The sequence below is a fragment of the Poecilia formosa genome, unplaced genomic scaffold (assembly GCF_000485575.1).
Source record: "Poecilia formosa unplaced genomic scaffold, Poecilia_formosa-5.1.2 Scaffold25, whole genome shotgun sequence".
In the NCBI taxonomy this organism is placed as follows: domain Eukaryota; kingdom Metazoa; phylum Chordata; class Actinopteri; order Cyprinodontiformes; family Poeciliidae; genus Poecilia; species Poecilia formosa.
In genome coordinates this window covers 1,418,897-1,439,121 of record NW_006799964.1, presented here as the reverse complement: position 1 = coordinate 1,439,121, position 20,225 = coordinate 1,418,897, and the positions used below count along the sequence as shown (strand labels likewise).

At 36.4% G+C, this 20,225-nt stretch overlaps 1 protein-coding gene across 1 annotated transcript; it reads right to left on the bottom strand.

Moving 5' to 3' along the window:
- Positions 1-8,879: 8,879 nt before the first annotated feature.
- On the bottom strand, positions 8,880-19,386 carry LOC103135466 (solute carrier family 28 member 3). The gene is given in 15 exon segments (XM_016669444.1): positions 8,880-8,997; positions 9,156-9,264; positions 11,017-11,115; positions 11,617-11,643; positions 11,646-11,694; positions 12,489-12,906; positions 13,310-13,440; positions 13,820-13,945; positions 14,041-14,121; positions 14,255-14,308; positions 14,682-14,761; positions 14,920-15,031; positions 15,109-15,251; positions 16,381-16,572; positions 18,502-19,386. Coding segments are annotated over 15 exon segments (2,034 nt in total). The 5' UTR covers positions 18,797-19,386.
- Between the last annotated feature and the right edge of the window lie 839 nt (positions 19,387-20,225).

The following is a 20,225-nucleotide window of genomic DNA, read 5'->3' as shown; positions in this document are numbered from 1 at the left end:
ACTTTGTGCCCATTTGTATTTCTCTTCCATAAAAAGCACCCATGGCTTTTATGTGTTTATCTCCATGTATCATTGTTTCTCTTTTCTTTAGAAAGTACATCTTACTACGTGCTTCCGTTTAGCTGTGTTTCTTTGCTGGACAAATTTAGTGACATTAGCTTTGTGTAATCTTTTTATTTTTATCTTTTTCTTTTATCCATAGAAAGTGCTACTGACTCTGTGCTGTTCACTTTCGTGGTGTTTCTTGGCTGAGAACACAGTGATTGATAGAGATAGTGCTGTCATAAATCCAATGTTCTGTATGTTTCTGAAAGCTTTATATTTGGCTCAAGCTTCAGACTGACAGGCTGTGGTCTCTTATGTATTAGTTACTCAAGCTCTAGTCGGTGACCTCAGGAAGAGGAAAGTGATTGATTCACCTTCACAAAGTTTTGTTTTCCTTTTTTATTTTTTTTAAAAATAACTTTGCTAAAGCAAACAAACAAAAAAAAAGCCAAATATCTGTGGTGAGTCATGGGACAGTCTTATTCACTTTTTGCTGGTGAAAAGAAAACTATTTTTTGACACATTACAATATGTTCTTTTTGTTTCATTTTTAATGATAGCTTTTTGTTTTATTTTGTGCAGGTGATGTGACCTGTGACCTTTCGTATTTTGAAGGCTAATTTCAAATTGCAACACTAGTACACTAAAAATAGCATGTTGAGAAAAATAAATGAGGGCTGCCCAGTGGCTCTGTCGACTTGGAGGAAGAAGGTTATGGGTTTGAATCCTGAGGTTTTTCTGCATGGAGTTTTCATGTTTTTCCTGTGAATGTATAGCTTCTCTCTCAGTACTCCAGTTGCACGCAAAATATAATTTAAAAACACAAAAACTGTCACGGAAATTAAGAAGGTTAAAGAGCTACATAAAAATCTTTATGCTTTATTTTTCTCTGCATGATTGCACTTTTCCCAATACACTTGAAGGTAGACATACTTATTTATGTGTACAAAAAAAATCGTTCTTTATTGTGGTCTTACTTGGTTCTTTGGCTCAAGGCTAAATTTGAAATGAAGAGGGAAGCAGCAGAAATAGTTCTTTGTATGATAAGATTGCGTCTCCCTACCCAGCAGCGCAGCTCTAAGGACTGCTGCTCTGTCCTTACAGCTTCATACAAGATGTTTTTAAATATACAAATAAACTGATGCACAATGAAAACTGCAGACAAATCTCAAAAGGTTAAAAACATCAACAAAATGTATTAAAACAAATTTACTTTGAATAAATAAATAAAAAGCGAGAGATGGGCTATGCTTTGGACAGATTGCCAGTCCATCACAGGACATTTTATTCATTTAGATATTTTTCTTTATTCATATTTTGAAGGCATCATCATGTAGTATCTAGAGTGTATTCAAAGTGTATCTCATTAATGTACATTTTTTCCTTGTTCATTTTATTTTTACAAATGGCACATTTTTGCATCAAATTCAACGGACATTCAGCTGTTTTAAAAGGAAAATGTACCATGTAAAACCCATTAAGTAAGTATCTTGCTTTAAATGGACAATATTGAGCACAGTTCAGCTGTTTTCATCTACTTTTTTAAGGGTAGGTTTTAAAGCATACAGTCCTTGATTTGAGTGTTCAGTTGTGCTTCAACTATTATTTACAATTTTCTTTTCTCCCGATGTAAAGTTCCTACACGATGTAAAAGTTTTGCTTCCTAATCAAAGTAACCGGGTCATTTAGATTGCTCCGAGTTGAGTTTTTCATGCCAAGTGACTGACAATTTCAGGCCGAGACAATGGACCCTGCTCAGGCCCTTGAAACGGGGCCCAGATGCAGAGTTCAGCTCACATTGAAGATGCATCCTGCTCATCGCAAGAAGGTCCTAATGCATCCTCAAGGGCCCTCCACCTGCTCTCTGCTGCTACCGTCACCATGGAGATCGGCCTATTTCAGCGAAACGATAGGGTTAAATAAGTACACATTCAGTGGAGCATGAGCAGCGGCAACAACATGTAAACACTTGTTGGATACCAGGAACAACAGCATGCATGAAGAGGGACGGGATGTGATGCTTTGATATGCTTTTAAAACTTACATCTCTCTCCTTCTCCATTTAAAAAAAAAAAACATGTTTTAGTAGCTGCTCTTTTGGGATACTAAATGGGACACAAATTGATGAAAAAGGGGACCGAAGAGCTGGTGGAGGGATGGTGTGAATGTAAAGGCTGAATAGAATTAAAGAATTAAGCAGCACTTGATATTCTTCAGGCCTCCAGAACCCATTAGAGAGGAGGGGAGATGTGGGGGGAGCAGCCTTTCCTCTAAATTAGAGTAATGAGGAGTTTGGTACCCAAGAACAGAAGGAAGGAGTGGAGTCTGGGATCAAGGCAGAAAACACATGATTCTTTGATAGAGAGAAAGAGAGAGAGAGCAAAGAGTTGCAAAAAAAAAAATCCCCCAGATTTTAATCGCAAGTGTCTAATTGCCTGTATGGGTTTCAGGAACAGTTGGCTGGAGAGTTGGTGTGCAGAATATGTTTGACAGAGTCAAGGTTTTTAAAGACGCAGGACCATAAACACAGCAGGCAGAGGTGGGAGGACAGCGCTGGTGATAAGAGAAGGACGGATGAGAGGAGGATAGAAAGACGGAGAGAAAGTAAGGAGAAATTTGAATCACACATGGCAGCTATGATCCCAGCATGTGTCCATCTCTATCCCAGCCAGACCACCCGCCTGGCCTCCAGGGAGCGCGTGTGTGTGTGACTGACAAGCTTGGGCTTTGGTCAGCAAGCACACACTTGTGGATGTGTGTTTCAGTGAAACCACTATGCGTGTGTGTGTGTGTGTGTGTGTGTGCGCGTGTGCGTGTGTGTGTGTGTGTGTGTGAGCACTCTCAGCGGGGGTGAAAGCACATGGGATGAAGGGCACATGCGGCTAAACACACATTTAGTCATAAAACAGTCTCTCAGCAGAGGTTTTTCCCAGAAGCTGTTTCAGATTTGTGTTGTTAAAGGAGAGCGAGGCTGCACTGTTTCTGAGAACTAACTGCAAACAAGAGGCCGAATGCAGCTCCGGCTAAACCATTTAAGAAGCACCAACGTTACCCCTGACCTGGAGGAGATTATCTCCATCATCTTGTTAGGAATGTAGAAACTACACAAAAAAAAAAATAATAATAACAATAACAACAAAACAAAAAGTTTGATTATTCTTTCAAATAAATGTCCTTGATGAGTAAATGTGCCAATGACACATTTAGTTATCCTTGGTTGTTTTGTCAGGAAGATACTTACAGATATACACTGCGCAAAATATATGTATGTGTGCATTTATAATGCTGATAAGGTAGAAATACATAGTGTTTATATGATTTTACTGAAGGAACCAAATATTAAGCAACTTTTGAGTGACGATAATCCGTACTCACTTCACTTTTGAGATGAAGAAACCCTAAATACACCCGTCTTTAAAAACCTTTCATTTATTTTCAGTTTCATCTACACCTCCCTCTTTTCAGGCCCTCTGAAGACGCAGCTCAGAGTTTTAAAATTAACATTTTATTTTTGTTTTTCAGTTGCATCATCTCCCATTAACGCTACTGTCATTTTTAGTTGTGAAGACCTGTTTCTCCTCCGTCATAATTTTCCTCAAAGTGTTTGCTGGCTGAATAAACTTGGGTCTTCCTCATACAGCTTTGTCTGCCACAGTTCCACCGAATTCAGACCTTTAAATGATTGAAATGTCTGCAGAGGCAAAGTTGCTATTTTTCCTGTAACTTGTTACTTGATACGTTTTGCACGTGTTTGTCTTTTTAATTTTGTGGCTAAATGAAATGGGCCTCATCACAGGTATACTTCAAGGAAACAGAAATTCCTGGGTCTCTCTGTTGAAGTTTGAAACACGTAACACTTATTTCAGTCACGTTCATTTTTCCACCAGGCATAGAATATGATTGAATATAATATAACATAATTTAAATTTCATTTCTCATTTCAGAGGCTACGGTAAAATACTACTTGGCGGTTTCGACAGAAAACAGTAAATATAAATAAAATGAAAACAATTTGACTGCAAAACAATATGACAGGGTAGAGTTCAATGCTGCAAGCGATAATTTAGGTTCTACAGATAGAGGTGAAAACATTCCTGCATTAGTTACAAATAACAGAGTTGTTGCACAGCTATCCTGACAAAATTCAAACAGCATTAGCATTGTCCAGCTGCAAAATATTTTATGCTAAAAGTGCTGCTAGTTGTGACACTGTTGATTTTGTTAGATTTTGTTAAGAACAATTGATTTATTCATTAACTTGAGATTTTTTTTTTTTTACTTGTTTGATGAACGTGTTTAGATTCAAATTAGATTTTTTTGTTTTGTTTGGGATACTGTTACTGCAATAAAACTACAAAACTTATTTTGAGTTTTTTTTTAGCACATATTTACCCAGTGTGCGAATCTGTGATCAAGATGCTCTGTCTTCAGACAGAATAAAACATGAATGCTGCTCCAATGCCAATCAGGTTCTTAGTGCACCATCCATTAAAAATTTAAACAAATACAAAAAAATAATAATAATAATAATTTGGAGTTTATAAAAAAATATATGTAAAAAAAAAAAAAAAAAACACATGTTGAATCTGGTTAAAATCTTGACCTCCTGAAGAAAGTTTTACAAATATTTGCATTTCAGACTGCTGGATCACACCCACACAGTTAGCAGAGCTTCAAAATGCAAAAAGAAACAGAAGCAAAAAGCAGGTTTTGATATTTATGAAAATGACATTTGAACTCAAACAGGCTTTCCATTAGCTGGTCAAAGCTTTAAAGGTATTCAAGGAGAACATTGACTTTTTGATTTGCTCCTTTTTTGCATTTCGAAACTCTACTTAAAGCCTGGTTCTGAACCATGAAACAGGATAGTGTGGATTAAAAACAAATTAAAATGTCTTAACAGAATTTTTTGACTAAAGTTTTAAAGGTTCTTAAATACCAAGACAAACTCCTTATCAAAATACATTGACATCTGAATTATTTATTGTTTGACTTGGTAGAATCATATAATTAAACAATAATATTTCATATATGTAGCCAATACCGATAACGGTAATGTAAATAAATAAATGCTGAGGCAATTGACTGCAAAACATTTTGTCTTAGATTAAATTTCCTTTTTAATGTAAAGTTGTCTGTGTAAATGATGTTCATCTGAAGAACATAATTACCGCTTTTTTGCATAATCCACTGATGAGAAACATGTCATAAACCTATTAGACACAATTAAGGATGCATATCATCTCTTTGTCTGCACACATTTGTCAGGGATTCTCCTGATTAATTTCTCACTCTGTGCAAGGACACGTCCATGTAATTACGTGTCAACGAGCAATTAAAGATGTAGTTAGGATCACTTAGTGTTTGTTACGCACAAAACGTGATACAGTGATCAGGTGCCCTGACTGTCTGCCTTTTCTCCTGTATTTGCTTCATAAAGTGGTGATATTAACCAGATTTTAGGATAAAAGGCAGCTTTGTATATAGTTAAATTTGGAGTAAGCACATTCATATGAATCAAGCTTTTCCATGAATATGGATAGATATACTTTATGATTTATGAGTCTTTGGTGCTATTCCTTTGTAGTGAGCATGCATGTGGCGACAGTGGATAGCAAAACTCTCTTTTAAAAATAAGAAACCTCCAGCAGAACCTCAAATGACTGGGGATGACAGAGTAGAACATACCAAAGCACTGGTGGTCCTGCAGTCCTTTCTGGGTTCCCGCAGGTTATTGGCGGCAATAGTTCAGCCGTAGGCCTTTCCACAGGAAGGTGTCACAGCTAAACAGAAACACCTGGCCAGATTAAACTTCAGTAAAAAAAAAAACACAAAAAAAAACACAAAAAAACTGGTTACTTAACATAGGTCATAATAGAGGAGTAGTAGAACCATAGGCTTTGATGTATTCACACAATGACATGTATCAATAGCCCTGACAGTTTTTGAACTTGACTTCTACTTGTTACCAACACTTCTTCAAGTTGTTATTTTTATATATCCTGACATGTTTTTAAGATCTTTCACTTCCCTTTCACCTGTGGCTTCACTGTGATCAAAGACAAAAAAAATAAAAAAAAAACACAGAGAAAAGACAATTATAGGAACTATCCAGACAAATTGCTGCTATTAGTACAAAGGTTCTGACAGCAGACTTTAACAAGATTTAAATAATGAACCACAGAGTAACGACTTGGCTGAGAAATTTCATCCTCCTTTTTTCAGTCAGTTTTTTTTATCTTTTAGCACTAAAGGTACTAATTGGCTTAACTTTTCTATTTAAGGCATATTTCATTCTTCTTTGTAGCCATTTTCTCTGGCGTGCTTATTCAAAAACTTCATAGGGAATCTTTTTGATATGCAAATCCTCACAAAGCGTGAGCAAATCATCCAAGGACAAGCAACATATGAAAAATAAGCAATATCTATGCAGTACTATTTTTATTGTCTTTTATCAACATTTTCTTTCCTAATTATAACAAAACGCATATTAAAAGTTCAATTTGTCAGTTCTTTTAGATTTGAGCTGTCTGCTTTGGTAGAGATATATTCAGTCATGTGCTCTTCCAATTCAAACAGAAGGAGCTCAACTGGTGTCAAAAACCAAATGCTCTGAAAATGGTTTGCAGTGATTTGATTATAAATTTATATGGATCATAGGATTAAATGTGCCAGCGACAAACAAATCAGCAAAACAATATAAAAGTATGGTGTTTTCCATATATCTCATGTTTAAAATTCAGTTTTTTCCACCCCTCTCGTAATTAAATATTAACACGATGAGTTCTTTTTTTATTCACAGAGGACACATGGAAACACTGAGACCGAAAATGCCCTATGTGTCAGTCTCTGATGGCTGATTTTAATGTTCCCTCTCTGTGGGTGTGTGAAATTCACACATGTGAACGCACCTCCTGCCCACCGAGAAGGGAGCCATCTGACCTTTTGCTTGTGCCGTTTTTAATGAAGACACTGTCATTTGGCGTTTCTATGACTGCACTCTCGAAACCCTTCTCTTTGTTCCCCTGATCAGACTGATTTTATCACATTGGCTAGTGGTAATGAGCTGGATTCCTAAAAAATTGGCCTGCCTATCAGACCAGCGAGCTTTAACAAGTGGTCTCAGGTGTCAATTTTGTGGAGGAGGAACTAAATGTCAACAGTGACATCTACTGGTCAAAAAGGAAACTGTTGGATTCACTAAGAAAAGACACTTGACTGCAACTCCTACAGAACTGCATACATGTAGCTGTAGTTTTAAAACAACTAATAACGTTAGCCATAGTTTACATTAGAACAGAACTGTCAGAGTACACTGTTAGATAGACAACATGAGTAATACATTTGATGGTTTTATCTGCACACAATGAAACAAGGACTTGTCACTCTGAGGTAATGTGTAAAATTGACTGGTTTTATTTTTGAGAGGTGAACTGAGGATTTTGAGAAATAGACTGGCTTTTTCGTGTAACTCATGGTGCTTTGCTTTGCTTTACTCCACATTGTTTTGAGAAGTGAACTAACTGTTTTGCAGATGTTGAGGATGATTCGAGAAATCTACCAAAGCGATTGAGAGAAACTTTTTAAATGGAAGTTCATATAGTGGACCTTGTAAATACTATCCAAACACAAGGAAGAAAAGAAAAACCCTACAAATTTATATGGTGATGTTATGAACCCTATAGGCACGTCAGCTTCCGTGTTCGGGGATAAGCGGTTCGGTCGCTATTGAAAATAGCATCTTCTGGCTGCCTCGTGGGCCTGGTGTTAGCCGTTAGCTTTGGTGAGCTACCGCCGTACTTGAATTTACAAAGTTTATCCGCCATTTATTTATTTAGAAATTTCGGCTAGAACCAAATTCTTTAAGCTAAATAAAGCTTTTATTTAGCCGATTTAGGTCACAATTATTAAGAATTTGTAGTTTTTTAAACAAAAATGTTAAACCTGCAGGAGCTCTAAGATATCAGTTTTTCCTCCATCTTGGCTTACTAGGGCCCCCTAAAAGAGGATTTGTTTTGAGATAGGTCTGTTGGCTCATTTGCAGTCTGTTTTGCTTTTGCATTCCTTTTAATGGAGGGAGGATTGTCCTCATTTCTTGATTTCATATGTCCAACATTACCTTTGTGCAAACCTCTAGGTTTTAATGGGATAAATAGTCACTACAGAGGGTTTACAGGGCAGATTAGCTAAACACTAAGCTCTACAAAACTTAAGTCAAACAAAACTTTCTAACTGCTGGTTTTTCTGTGTGGAGTCTCCACAGATTTAAATATTATGGTGTTTATGTATGATAAACAAGAGGAATAACAGACAATGCCAAAAATAATCCCTGTTTTCTGTATCATACTACTGTAATATTCTGCCCAGAAGTTAACAAAGGCCTATAGTGAATATAATAAGGATGATTAATTTTAAAATAGACTCTTTCTTTTAAATCAACAACAGCAAAAATACTACAACTACTTCTTACCCTAAAACAAGAACAATAACACAATAAAGTGTGGGTGAAATTTAAAAATTGTCCACCAAAACATTGTTAATGTGTGCATCATCTTTAATATTACCAATAATATTTAAAGCATCACTAATGAAATATATAAATCAAATAAAAAATTTAATTTAGTCCTCTTATTTTATAACTGTCATATTAAAAAAATAAATTAGTCAATTGAATTAATTGATACAAAACATTTTTCATTCTTTATTTTTTATAAAAACATAGTATTGTAAACTAAAAAATATTCATAGATATATGTGGTAATGATTTGTCCAAAAAGATGTTTGAAATGCACCAGTAAAAAAAAAAAAAAAAAAAAAAAAAAAAAAGAAAGAAATCAAACTGTGAAGCTGCAGTTGAATCTTTGGGGTGGAGTTAGTGCACAGCAGCCCCACAAACTGCTCTCTGTGAATCCTCCTCCGACTGTCACATTCCACGGCTTGTGCACCATCACACTGAAATCCAGACACATTCCTTACAATAAAACATCATCTGAATCTAAAGGGTTCTTTAATTCTGCAGAGAGATGCTTAAAATATTATTTGTGTTCATGAAATCTAAAGTAAAAAAAAAAAGAAAGTAGAAAATAGTTGTTTCAAACACATCCACATACCTGTTATACAGCTGAGAGCAGCAGTCCAGCAGTTGTTTGCTGCTGTTTGTTAGGTTGGTGTTGTTGTTTGAGCTCAGAAAGTGTTGGCAATCAGGAATAAACAGCATACCTAGATGAAATAGTTTGTGGTAAAATAGCAAAAAAAAAAAAAAAAAAAGAGAGAAGATATAGCACATAAAAAAAACTGTTAAATTTGTTTGTAACTAAAAAAAATTGATTTTTTTTAATGACATAAATAGAGAGCCAGGGAAAAAACAGGCAGTAAAAGATTATTTGTAATTAATGACTAACTTGGAGGTCAATGTTTTTAGTGGGTTTACACAAATTCCTTGACAAGACGCAAAAGTTACAACGCCATTTAAAATGTGTGCAAAGGTCTGAGTGTCACAATTCATTTACAGTCTTGCTGCTTTTGAGCAACATTAGATCGGGGTGAGACACAAAAATCCCTCTGACAACAGCTAAAAAACAACCTACACTTAAAACAAGTTGAGAATTTGAGGATGATGATTAAATTTACCACTAGGTGTCACCCTACTGCTAGAGAAAGTTATCTGAATGGAACCATTTTTAGGAAGTGAATGAAGGATTAGGGCCTGTCACAATAACAAATTTTGCTGAGCGATTAATTGTCTAAAAAGTTATTGCGATAAACGATAATATTGACTAATAATGCATGCGATTTCCTGCCATAGATAGATACACTTTATTTTCAAAAGAACACATAACACTGGAACTGATAAACTAAATAAACAAAACAATCAAAAACAAAAATAAAATTGATTCTCAGTCTCCATTAACAAAAAAACTTAAATAAAAACTAAACAACATGAAGCCAAAGTGGAAATAAATACTGTATTCAACCAAAAAGAGTGCAGATTATAAAGTCTGTATACTATATTGCCCTTCAGTAATCACTAGATTTAAATAAAGAAGATGGGCACATCCGACCACCTAATGCAGTAGTACACGATTTCCCCCCCCTATTTTCCCCTTATGACAATCTTAGATCGTTGGGCGTTCCAAGATTGTCGCTGGTGATTTCGTAACCGATCATCCTGCAGTACGTGGTGGGTTACGGTAGATCGTCGTGGCCGCTCCGATCTAAATCGGGGGTTTTCCCCGACTGGGAGCTTAAAGCTGAATGTGACAGCCAATCAGAAAGCCGGATTCTCCTCCTGCTTTCTAAGGGGAAATTACGGAGGGGAATCCCAAACAGCTGACACGGCGCAACCCGAAGTCCAGCGGACATCGGAGATGATTTGTGGAAACAACATTAATATTTATTCAACCTTTCGTGCAAAGAATATAGAAATGACAAAGGGAGGAGCTGGAGCCAAATTGCTACCGCAGTTGATAAACCCGGTAAGTTTTCAGCTGTTCTTTGTTAACGTGACATAAATAAGTTATAATGATTTTCATTCAGTCAGAACTTTACGCTGACTCTAGCCACATATCACAGGTAGATTCTGGTAAAGCATTGATTAATGCCTGGTTTTAAAATTAGTTAACTGGACTTGTAGCCATTATTTCGTGCCCATGTGGCTAGACACCACATGGCACGATCAAACCCGATTGAACCGTTATACCCAGGATTTCTGTCGGCTAATGTGTGTCTCAGGTTTTGAAAATGGGCCGACAACTCGTGTAGTGTGAGCTGGACATTACACTAAGGAAGTAGGAAGGGAGGGTCAGTGCAGAGCACCGGAGCTGAGCCTTTTTTCATTCAGTGTCATCAACAGAAAGAAAAAAAGGCAGGAAGAGACGATAAAGCAGATAATTAAAATAAGGTCGATAGGTTTAATTTATTGTGCGATTAATTGATATATCGTTTATCGCAACAGGCCTATGAAGGATTTACCAGCAATGCATGCTGTAATGAAACAGGCCATGCTTCCAGCAGTCAAAGCTCTGAGAACACATCTGGAAATATCAGATTGTCTATTTGGAGCCATGACAGCTAGAAGAGTAGTAGCTACATTTTAGGAGAACCTCACGAGGAGAACTAGAGCAAAACATTGTGCAACATCAAACACAAAGCAATGATATTCAGGCAGCAGAGGTATCAGAACAAAAGCTTAGAAATATGTCATATGTACTTCATCAATTAGTTTCTTAAGTAGTAGCAGTTTAGACGAACAATTTATTTATACCTAATAACAGTTAATAATACTTAGCTATGTCAAGTTATAAATTAATTGTTTCTGTATTTTGGAATTAGTTTAGCAAAATTCTGGATTGAATCTATAATATATACAAGCAGAGCAGAAGCTGGGAGGGTAGTGTAGAGAAAAATTCCCCCTAGTATTATGTTTAAATTCCCAAAATTAAGACTTTTCACCATGTTTTTCCAAATTATACTGTAAATCAAAAATTCACTACAAAAAACAAAACAAAAAAAACTTTTCCCACGACAAATTCCTCAAGACTTTTGAGAGTACAGCCTCTGTAACTCACTCACAGAGCGCTCCAATAGACATTCCCAGGCAATGTTAGAAAATCCACACAAAGAATAGGTTACAACAGCTTCTGAGTGGACCTAAGCAATAAAATAATTAGTCTAGAAAAACAAGATATAAACAGATAAAATCACATTTTAAAAAAAGAAACATAAAGCACCAAGTAAATTACAGGCAGAATTTAACAACTATAATGTGCAGAATGAGGGAGGACTTTTGAGAAGTTCAAGTTCCAGTGCTCATGATCTGCTGAGGGGCAAGTGTCCGTGTCCATAAAGGTCAACCTGAAATTACAAAGACAAGATAAAATACATAAATCAAATAGTTCAAAACTGACCTCTGAGCCAAAAAGCCCGATAATCTTTCATCTGAGGGAANCTTAGGGGCAAGTGTCCGTGTCCAGAAAGGTCATGGGATGAGCCCCTCAAAAATTATTATGGCAAGAAAAATGCAAAAAAAAAAAAAAAAAAAAAAATCAATTCTTTTAGTTTTTCATTGATCCAAGCTGTAAAAGCCGAAATATTGTCTAAAACAATATGCTTTAACAAATATACAAGAATCAAAATATTTACATTGTTATATATCCCAATTTAATAGTAAAAAATGGCTTAAAATACAGAAAATTGTTCAAATACATATATTGACTTCATGGAACAACTACACAAGCTCATAATCTTCTTATTATCTCTGCATTTAAGAGCATATATATTGCGCATAATGACATTGTAGATAATAAATGGACCTTTTGGCAGTGTTATATCATTGGTTCTGCTTAAACATCCACATGGCACATAGATTTCTGATTTGTTATGAATATATAGATTAAAATATAATTACCCACATACCTGTAGTTTTAAAACAGCTAAAAACTTACAGATATATATTGCTTTACACCGTCCACATATCCTGGCCCGCCTGCTGTCCTTCTCTGGATAAACTCGGACAACTTCTGATAGACCACAAACTCATTGAGAAATGTCTTTTTTCCAATCAGCTCAGCAACGATGAAACTGTCCTCCCAGGAAACGCCCATCATGAAGATATAAGAGGCAAAGAGACGGGATACTTGTTAATCCCTGATGTATTCAGTGAAAAGTCTGTATTTGTGCTGCACTTTGGTTACCGAGAAGCTGAGCTGTGGACAGTCAAACATCCCACCCAGCCATGAAAGGACGGCATCGAAAAAGGCCAGCAAGGCTAAGAAGGCAATAATATTGGAGATGATGTTTGCTACCACACCTACAGCGCGAGCTACACCTTGGGATGCAGTTCGCATTCTGTTTTCATTCTCTCTGAGGACACAGAAAACACACACATTTAAAACAAATGAAAGACACATCTGCCATGTTCAGATAAAATATGGTAGTTTTATCTGGTTAATTAATCTTATCGATCTTTTCTCTCAAAATGTATCGTGTATACTGGTATTAATCGACCTCGAAACATTTACTGCTATACTTTAAGTTATAATATGAAGGTAAAAATACTTAAACCTCCGACAATAGAATAAAACATAGAATATCTCAGATTAAGAAAGACAATATGTCATGCAATAATACATATATTGAGAAACAATCTATATCCAATTCTGCAAATCAGTCTGACAGAAAAACATGTTTACATCTCATTTGTGATTTTGTCAGTTGTGTTATGGGTATTTGCATACTTAATGGTTAGTAATATGGTCTTACTTACCCTTTGATCAGTTTAAGGTCACGATTGGATATTGAAACGGTCTTCTCCTTTTCAGGCCAGAAAATTTTGGCGATGGCCAGAGAGGCTGGAGCAGACATTAATGTTGCTGTAAGCAAGTGTGTTGCATCTACCTGAAATTACAAAGACAAGATAAAAGACATAAATCAAATAGTTCAAAACTGACCTCTGAGCCAAAAAGCCCGATAATCTTTCATCTGAGGGAAAAAATTGGTCAACACAGTTCATATTAAGTCACCTTATAAATATATTGAGTATATACAACAACTTTAAGTTGGGGATTCATTCTCAGTCTGACCGTGCCTGATCTCACAATCATATATTGATTGGTTAATGCATACTCTTCCAAATAATCCCTGGTGTTTCTTTAGGATATTCATGACTTTTTAAACATTTGAAAGTTGAAGAAGGAGCACAGAACATGAACATCTATCCTAACTCCGACAATTTTTACCTACTCATGAACATCCTTTGCCACTATGTTTTCCTCACCCCAAGAGAGATAAATGCTCCCAAAATGGAACCAGAAATGCTGGCAAAGCCTCCTGTCATCACAGCGTGTATCTCAGAGACGGTTAGCTCACTGATGTAAGGACGAATCAGGAGAGCTGCATCAGTCTGAAAGAGACAAAAATAGAAGTTGGGTTTAATGAGATCACTAAAATAAGGCAGTATGATGCTACTGACTGCTACTTAAAACAGTAGAAGTTCACATTTTCAAGGAAAATGTTCCCAGCTGCAGCCATTGACTCTGCTGGGGATGTTCCCATGATAACCTGTACTACGAATCCAATCTGGAAAAGAACAAAATCAGATTGGCATAAAAAAAAAGAAAAATAATAATCTAACAACAAAGCATTATAATTAGGAAAGAAGCTAAATTCTAATGGACATCTAATCATGTTAAATATGCAATATTTAGTTCACCTTGCAGATGAGCCAGGAGATGACAGAGCTCAAAAATACCACGATGGGCATCACCTGTGAGGAGGTACAGGTGCGACATTCCCTTCAGCTTGATTTATTGTATTCTCATGAGGTCTAATGTCTTGGAGTCTGGGGTTGATCTTAATCAGAATATATCTGTTTTAAGCACCCATCTTTTATGATTAGAGGTACCTGATGGTATGATACAACATACAAAGATTTTTTTCTGTACATATTTTGAATGTTTTTAATATATAAAATATATGTATGTATGTATGTATGTATGTATAAATATTCACTGTGTTTTGCAGAAAGTACACAATTCTTTTGTCAAAGAAGAGTACAACTTTATTGAGGATTCAAGAATAGCTCCTAAAGATACAAGAACTTATATTGAAGTTACAGTGATAATCTTACAACATCTTACCCTAAAGGCAAAGAAGTGGTCAGTGTAACTATCACCAAACACAAACTGAGATCCAGCATCTGCGAACGACTGAAACGTCTGCAAGGATGAGATTTTTAAATAGTAAAATATTTGTAATATATGACATTCTTTCAGTTTTGGGTATTTGAAGAAAAAGTTAAAAAGTAAAGTAAAAACAAAGAGTAAAATCAATATAACTAAAACTTTTAGTTGCATTGTTTGTTTGTTTTTTTTATCTCTGCTTGCTTTCCAAGCCACCTCACTGCACTCAATCCAAATGTGGTTCTGAGGATCAGCAAGCCAAAAACAAACTGTAGTCCAACTCCACAGATCAAAGTGTGCCAAGGCCACTAAAACCAACACATAGTTTGTGTCAAACATATATTAATAGTCCTTGCAGGTTTGGTGCATCTGTATTTCTTCTTACTCTGAATGGGTGTTTGGAGAACAGCAGCATGATGAAAATAAGCAGGAGCAAACCACAGTAGGACACAAGCTGTCTGGTTCCCAGCTGGGCGGTGTCCAGAACCAGCCAGCACACCACAGCGACCAGTACGGATTCAGGCAGATTTTTTTGCAGCACTTCATTCTGTTTATGATTTATGCAAGAATTCAGAGTTCTCTAGGAAATTTGCTTTTCATTTACATCTTAATTAACATAGTAAGTTTTGCTTATAGTTTACTTACTTAGTAATTTTAACAGTTCCAGCTAGTCTTTCATTTATTGGAGAGGTTTCATTCATCTGAACTGTTATGTAAATCTGAGGAAGGAATTTGACTTTGTTTTTAAAATAGTCTTCTACCTTTACCTTCTTTTTTTGTACTGCTCCCCTCAGGGGTCGCCACACTGCATCACCTGCCTCTATTTCAAACTATCTTTTGCCTCCTCATTTGTAGGACCAGCCATTTTCATGTCTTCCTCACTATGTCCATGAATCTTCTTCGGAGTTGTCCTCGTCCTGCTGCTAGACAGCTGAAATATCCATTTTCCAATATACCCACTCTGCTCAGAACATGTCCAAACCATCTCATCTTTCCCTCTGATTTCATCTCCAAACCACCCAACCTTAGTTATTCCTCTAATTTGCCCATTTTCTATCTTATTCATCCTGGTCACTCCCAATGAAAATGTTCCATCACTCTCTCACTTTCAGCTTAGCCGGTTGTATTTTAGACAGTGCCATTCATCAGAACATGTCACTACTGTATTTGGGCTACTTTCTTCTGGTATTCTTTGTATGCAATTAAAATATGAACAAGATTAAGAGTTCTTAAACACCAAATCTTCCCAAAGAGGTGAACATTACAAAACTTAAATGGTCATTCTTTGCATCTTTCTTGTTCAATATTGTCATGATGCTGACATGGTACAATAATTTCTGCACTACTTCGCTCCCACGGTTTAAATAAAAGGGTGAATGGCTGTATCTGAAATGGAATATATTAATTGCCTTTCTGCTTCTGTTCATATTACTGTCATTTATGTGCGCTGCAGGACTTGTTTGCGTTCACCTTCTGAAGACATTATTGTTACTAGGAGACAGAATTTCTTTTCTGTCCTTACTGTACAGTGCATAATTTTCATGACATCACCTGAAAGAGATTTTCACCATAATGGTTCAACATTGACTCTGATTGTCCTGTGAAATTGAAGCTAAAAAACAGGGTTGCTGGGGGAAAAAAAGATAATTTTTTTCTCACCATCTGATCCAAAACCAGTTTTTACTAAGGAGGTCTCTGGTAGGAGAGAGAGCCTCCCACATACAATCACCATATCGCTCCATTATCCAATTCCAAACCAGGAAAAAGATGGTTACCAAGGAGATGACAAGTAGCCTGACAGCCCGCTGGAAGTTCAGAACACATGCTGCTACCACCATGGAAATGAGGCCTGAAACAAAATTTTAATTAGGAACAAAACTATACTGCAAAGCTGGTGAGATCTTTTATGTCCCATTAAAATAAATGCATTCTCCTAATTTATTTAGCTGTTTTACATCCATCAATGAAGCAGATTAGGATTATATGAAAGCGTTCATGTAGTCATAAAGTAAGAAAAATTATTTTGAGCCCATCAATTAACAGCTAGCAGTGTAAAAAAAAAAGTGGTTTCTCTGCTTTATCCATTCTGTTTAAACACAATGTACACATCTGAAGACAGGACAGTCCTGTAGCGCCTTATCAATCAATCAATCAATCAATCAATCAATCAATCAATCAATCAATCAATCAATCACATTTTATTTGTATAGCACATTTCAGCAGCAATGCATTTCAAAGTGCTTTACATCATAAGAAACACAAAAACACAAAGTCATACAACATAGAATCAACAATAAAAACATTACATTAAGTCAAGAGCCATCATTAAATTCATAATTGATTATGTTTCAAATACAACTCTAAACAGGTGGGTTTCTAGTCGAGATTTAAAGGCACAGTGTTTCAGCCGTTTTACAGTTTTCTGGAAGTTTGTTCCAGATTTGTGGTGCTGAATGCTGCTTCTCCTCGTTTGGTTCTGGTTCTGGGGATGCAGAGCAGACCAGACCCAGAAGACCTGAGGGGTCTGGAAGGTTGGTACAACAGCAGCAGATCTTTAATGTATTGTGGTGCTAAGCTGTTCAGTGATTTATGAACTAACAGCAGTGTTTTTAAAGTCTATTCTCTGAGCTGCAGGGACCCAGGGTAGGGACCTTATAACTGGTGTTATTTGTTCTATCTTCCTGGTTTTAGTCAGAATGCGAGCAGCAGCATCTGGATCAGCTCCATCTGTTTGATTGATTTGTTGGACAGACCTGTGAAGACGCTGTTGCAATAATCAGTGCAAGTAAAGATGTCTTGGTATGTGACAGCTTGCAGACATTCAGTACACCACAACTTTCTTATGATCTTGTTACAGTATTTCACTCAACTTGCAGACTAAACTTTGACTAGGCCATTTCAACAACTTGAACCTTTTTTAAGCTGCTGTAGATCATTTCAGGAAGAGGATCCAGTTTGGGCCAATCTTCAGCTGATAACTTCTTATTTGACCAGTGAATATGTTGGTATTTCTCATTTGCTTCTCTAGAACTTCATTTCAACTTGCTGGCTGTGGTTTAGAGTGCTGAAGTTGTGTCTTAGAGTCTGATTTTGAGGTAAATTTCTTTAGCAATTTCAGAATAATGGACTCCAAATTGTTTGGAAATGTGTATATAACACTTACATCACTTTTAGGCTTCTTTATGCTCATTACTGATGCCTTTCCAGCTTAGCATTATGCTAGCAAACGGCTAGATTGTCCAGAGAAGTAGACTCCTACACTTTTAGAAGTGCCCACATCTGCTGATCATTTTAAAATCTTAAACCCCAGAAAGTGCATATATCAAGTTATTTTCATGCAGCCTTTGTGTACACACACCTTTAGTGTGTTTAGTTGACGAATGATGGGTCAGTTTTATACTAAAACATTCGAGTTTAAAGAGTTTGTTTTTATCACAGCTATAAATACACGAGAAACTAAATAAATCTCTCGCAAAGGGAAACCCTTTGACTAATTTCTTTTTTGAATAAAGATTTTTCAATGTGGTGTTGCAAACAGATCCAATATAGCTGCAGAAATTGAGAAATAACTACATTAAGCAAAATCAGATGTGCATACTTTGTATACAAAATAAATTAAAAAAAATCTGCAAACTTTCCAGCTGCATATTCAACAGATAGGCACCATGGTATTCAGGCATGTGTAAACACTTTTGGTATTTGAAATCCAGAAATAAAAGACCTATGAATAAAAGTCCTTAGTTGCACTTTAACTGATGTTAACGAAGATAATCTATACCTGCTCCCAAAGCCATGGTCATAGTCAGTTGAATCTGGTCTTTGTACTCTGCCAAGCAGACCTGGACTGCCTCCAGCTTCCTCTCCAGCAAGCTGGACTCACAAAAACAAGACAGATGACAAGGGAGACAAGGAAAAGGGGACATAAATGTTATCTTGAAGGAACAACAGAAAGGCTGGCCATTTATAAGACATGAAGAGATATTGCATGTTTGGCAAATATCAACAAAGGACAAATCACAAACCATTTCCTCTGGTGGTCTGTCGTCTCGTGAATTGTTTCTCTGAAGGCACATTCAACATCAAGGTTTATCTGATCTTGTTTTTATCACACAGACAGATGAACACTGAAAATAATTCATTGCACATGAAGACCGTTTCCCCCTCCCCACATTCAGAGTGTTTGCAGAAGAACAGGTGCTTGGAGCATTGAAAATCTGAAGCAACTTGAGGATTGTACTGAAACCACACTAAAACATCCTTTTACAAATCACATTTTAGGAACTGCTCGAGACATATTCATATCAGTATTTATATTTTGTGGAGGATGTCTTGAAGAGCCAAACTTAAAAGAAGCAGAAACCAACAAAAACAGAATTTTCAGGTGCATGGAGGTAGAGTCGAGTGATTTTTGGGCAAAACACTAAGCCATATAAAAGGTTTTTGCTTACCTCTACTTGGAATGCAGCATTGTCTGTTCCATGGCTTTCTGTCACATTTCGCTTTATGGTCTCTCTTTCCGTTAATGTTCCAACACTTGCTGAGAGACCTTATATGGAGACCTGACTTACTTTCACTGCCGTTGTTGTTTTTTTTGGGGGGGTTTTCTCCCTTCTGTCCCTTCCGGGGTTTCTTCTTTATGTTGCTGTTCTTTTCCTTCTCCAGTTTTTTACTAATATTTTCTCAATTAAAAAAAAAAAAACATGTATTGTTATTTGTTTTCTTTCTTTCTGTTATAAAACACGTGCAATGTTTAATATTTGCAGACATATTCTTTTATGTCTCAATGTTCAAAGTCTGGCTAAGCTATTCAAACAAGGTTAACTTTTGTAACTTTTTGTCATATTAAAAATATCTACTGTGTTTTGCTTAAATTGTATGTAATTGGCAAAGATTGTAGTGCATACAGTAATTACAGTAATTATGACGTGGAATAAAAATGATACGTGTCGTAATCACTATGTTTTAGGGTGGGATTGGTGTGTTTCAGGTATCATTTTTAGCTTTTGGCTAACAGTCATTTTTTTCCATTTAATCTGACCAGAAAACCTTCTTTCACATATTTCTATCTTCCACATGTCGCATGCTCATGCGTGCTATTATTAGCCCTAGCAACAGTTGCCATGCTGCTGACGATGATGTCATCAGCATGACTTCAAATGATGTCTGTGTCATGAGGCCCTTCTAAGGATGACTTTGTGATGTCATAGAGTCCATGACATAACCAACTGATCAGTTAATTCTCTGATCAGTCGACACAAATCAGTTAACAAGTCAGTCAACACACAATTCATTTGGACGTTTTAGCTCAGCACAGTAAAGATGACTGACGAAAACCTGCAGAGAGAAATGGATGTGAGGCCTCAGGTCTCTTTTTGGACAAAAGTCAAAAAAACATTGTCCAACAGAGTTCATCCTGGACAAAGAAGTCCAGATTACAAGAAGAAAAAATTTCTCAGTGAACTTCTGTGGGCAGTGATCGAAAAGGCCGCAGATGATCCGACT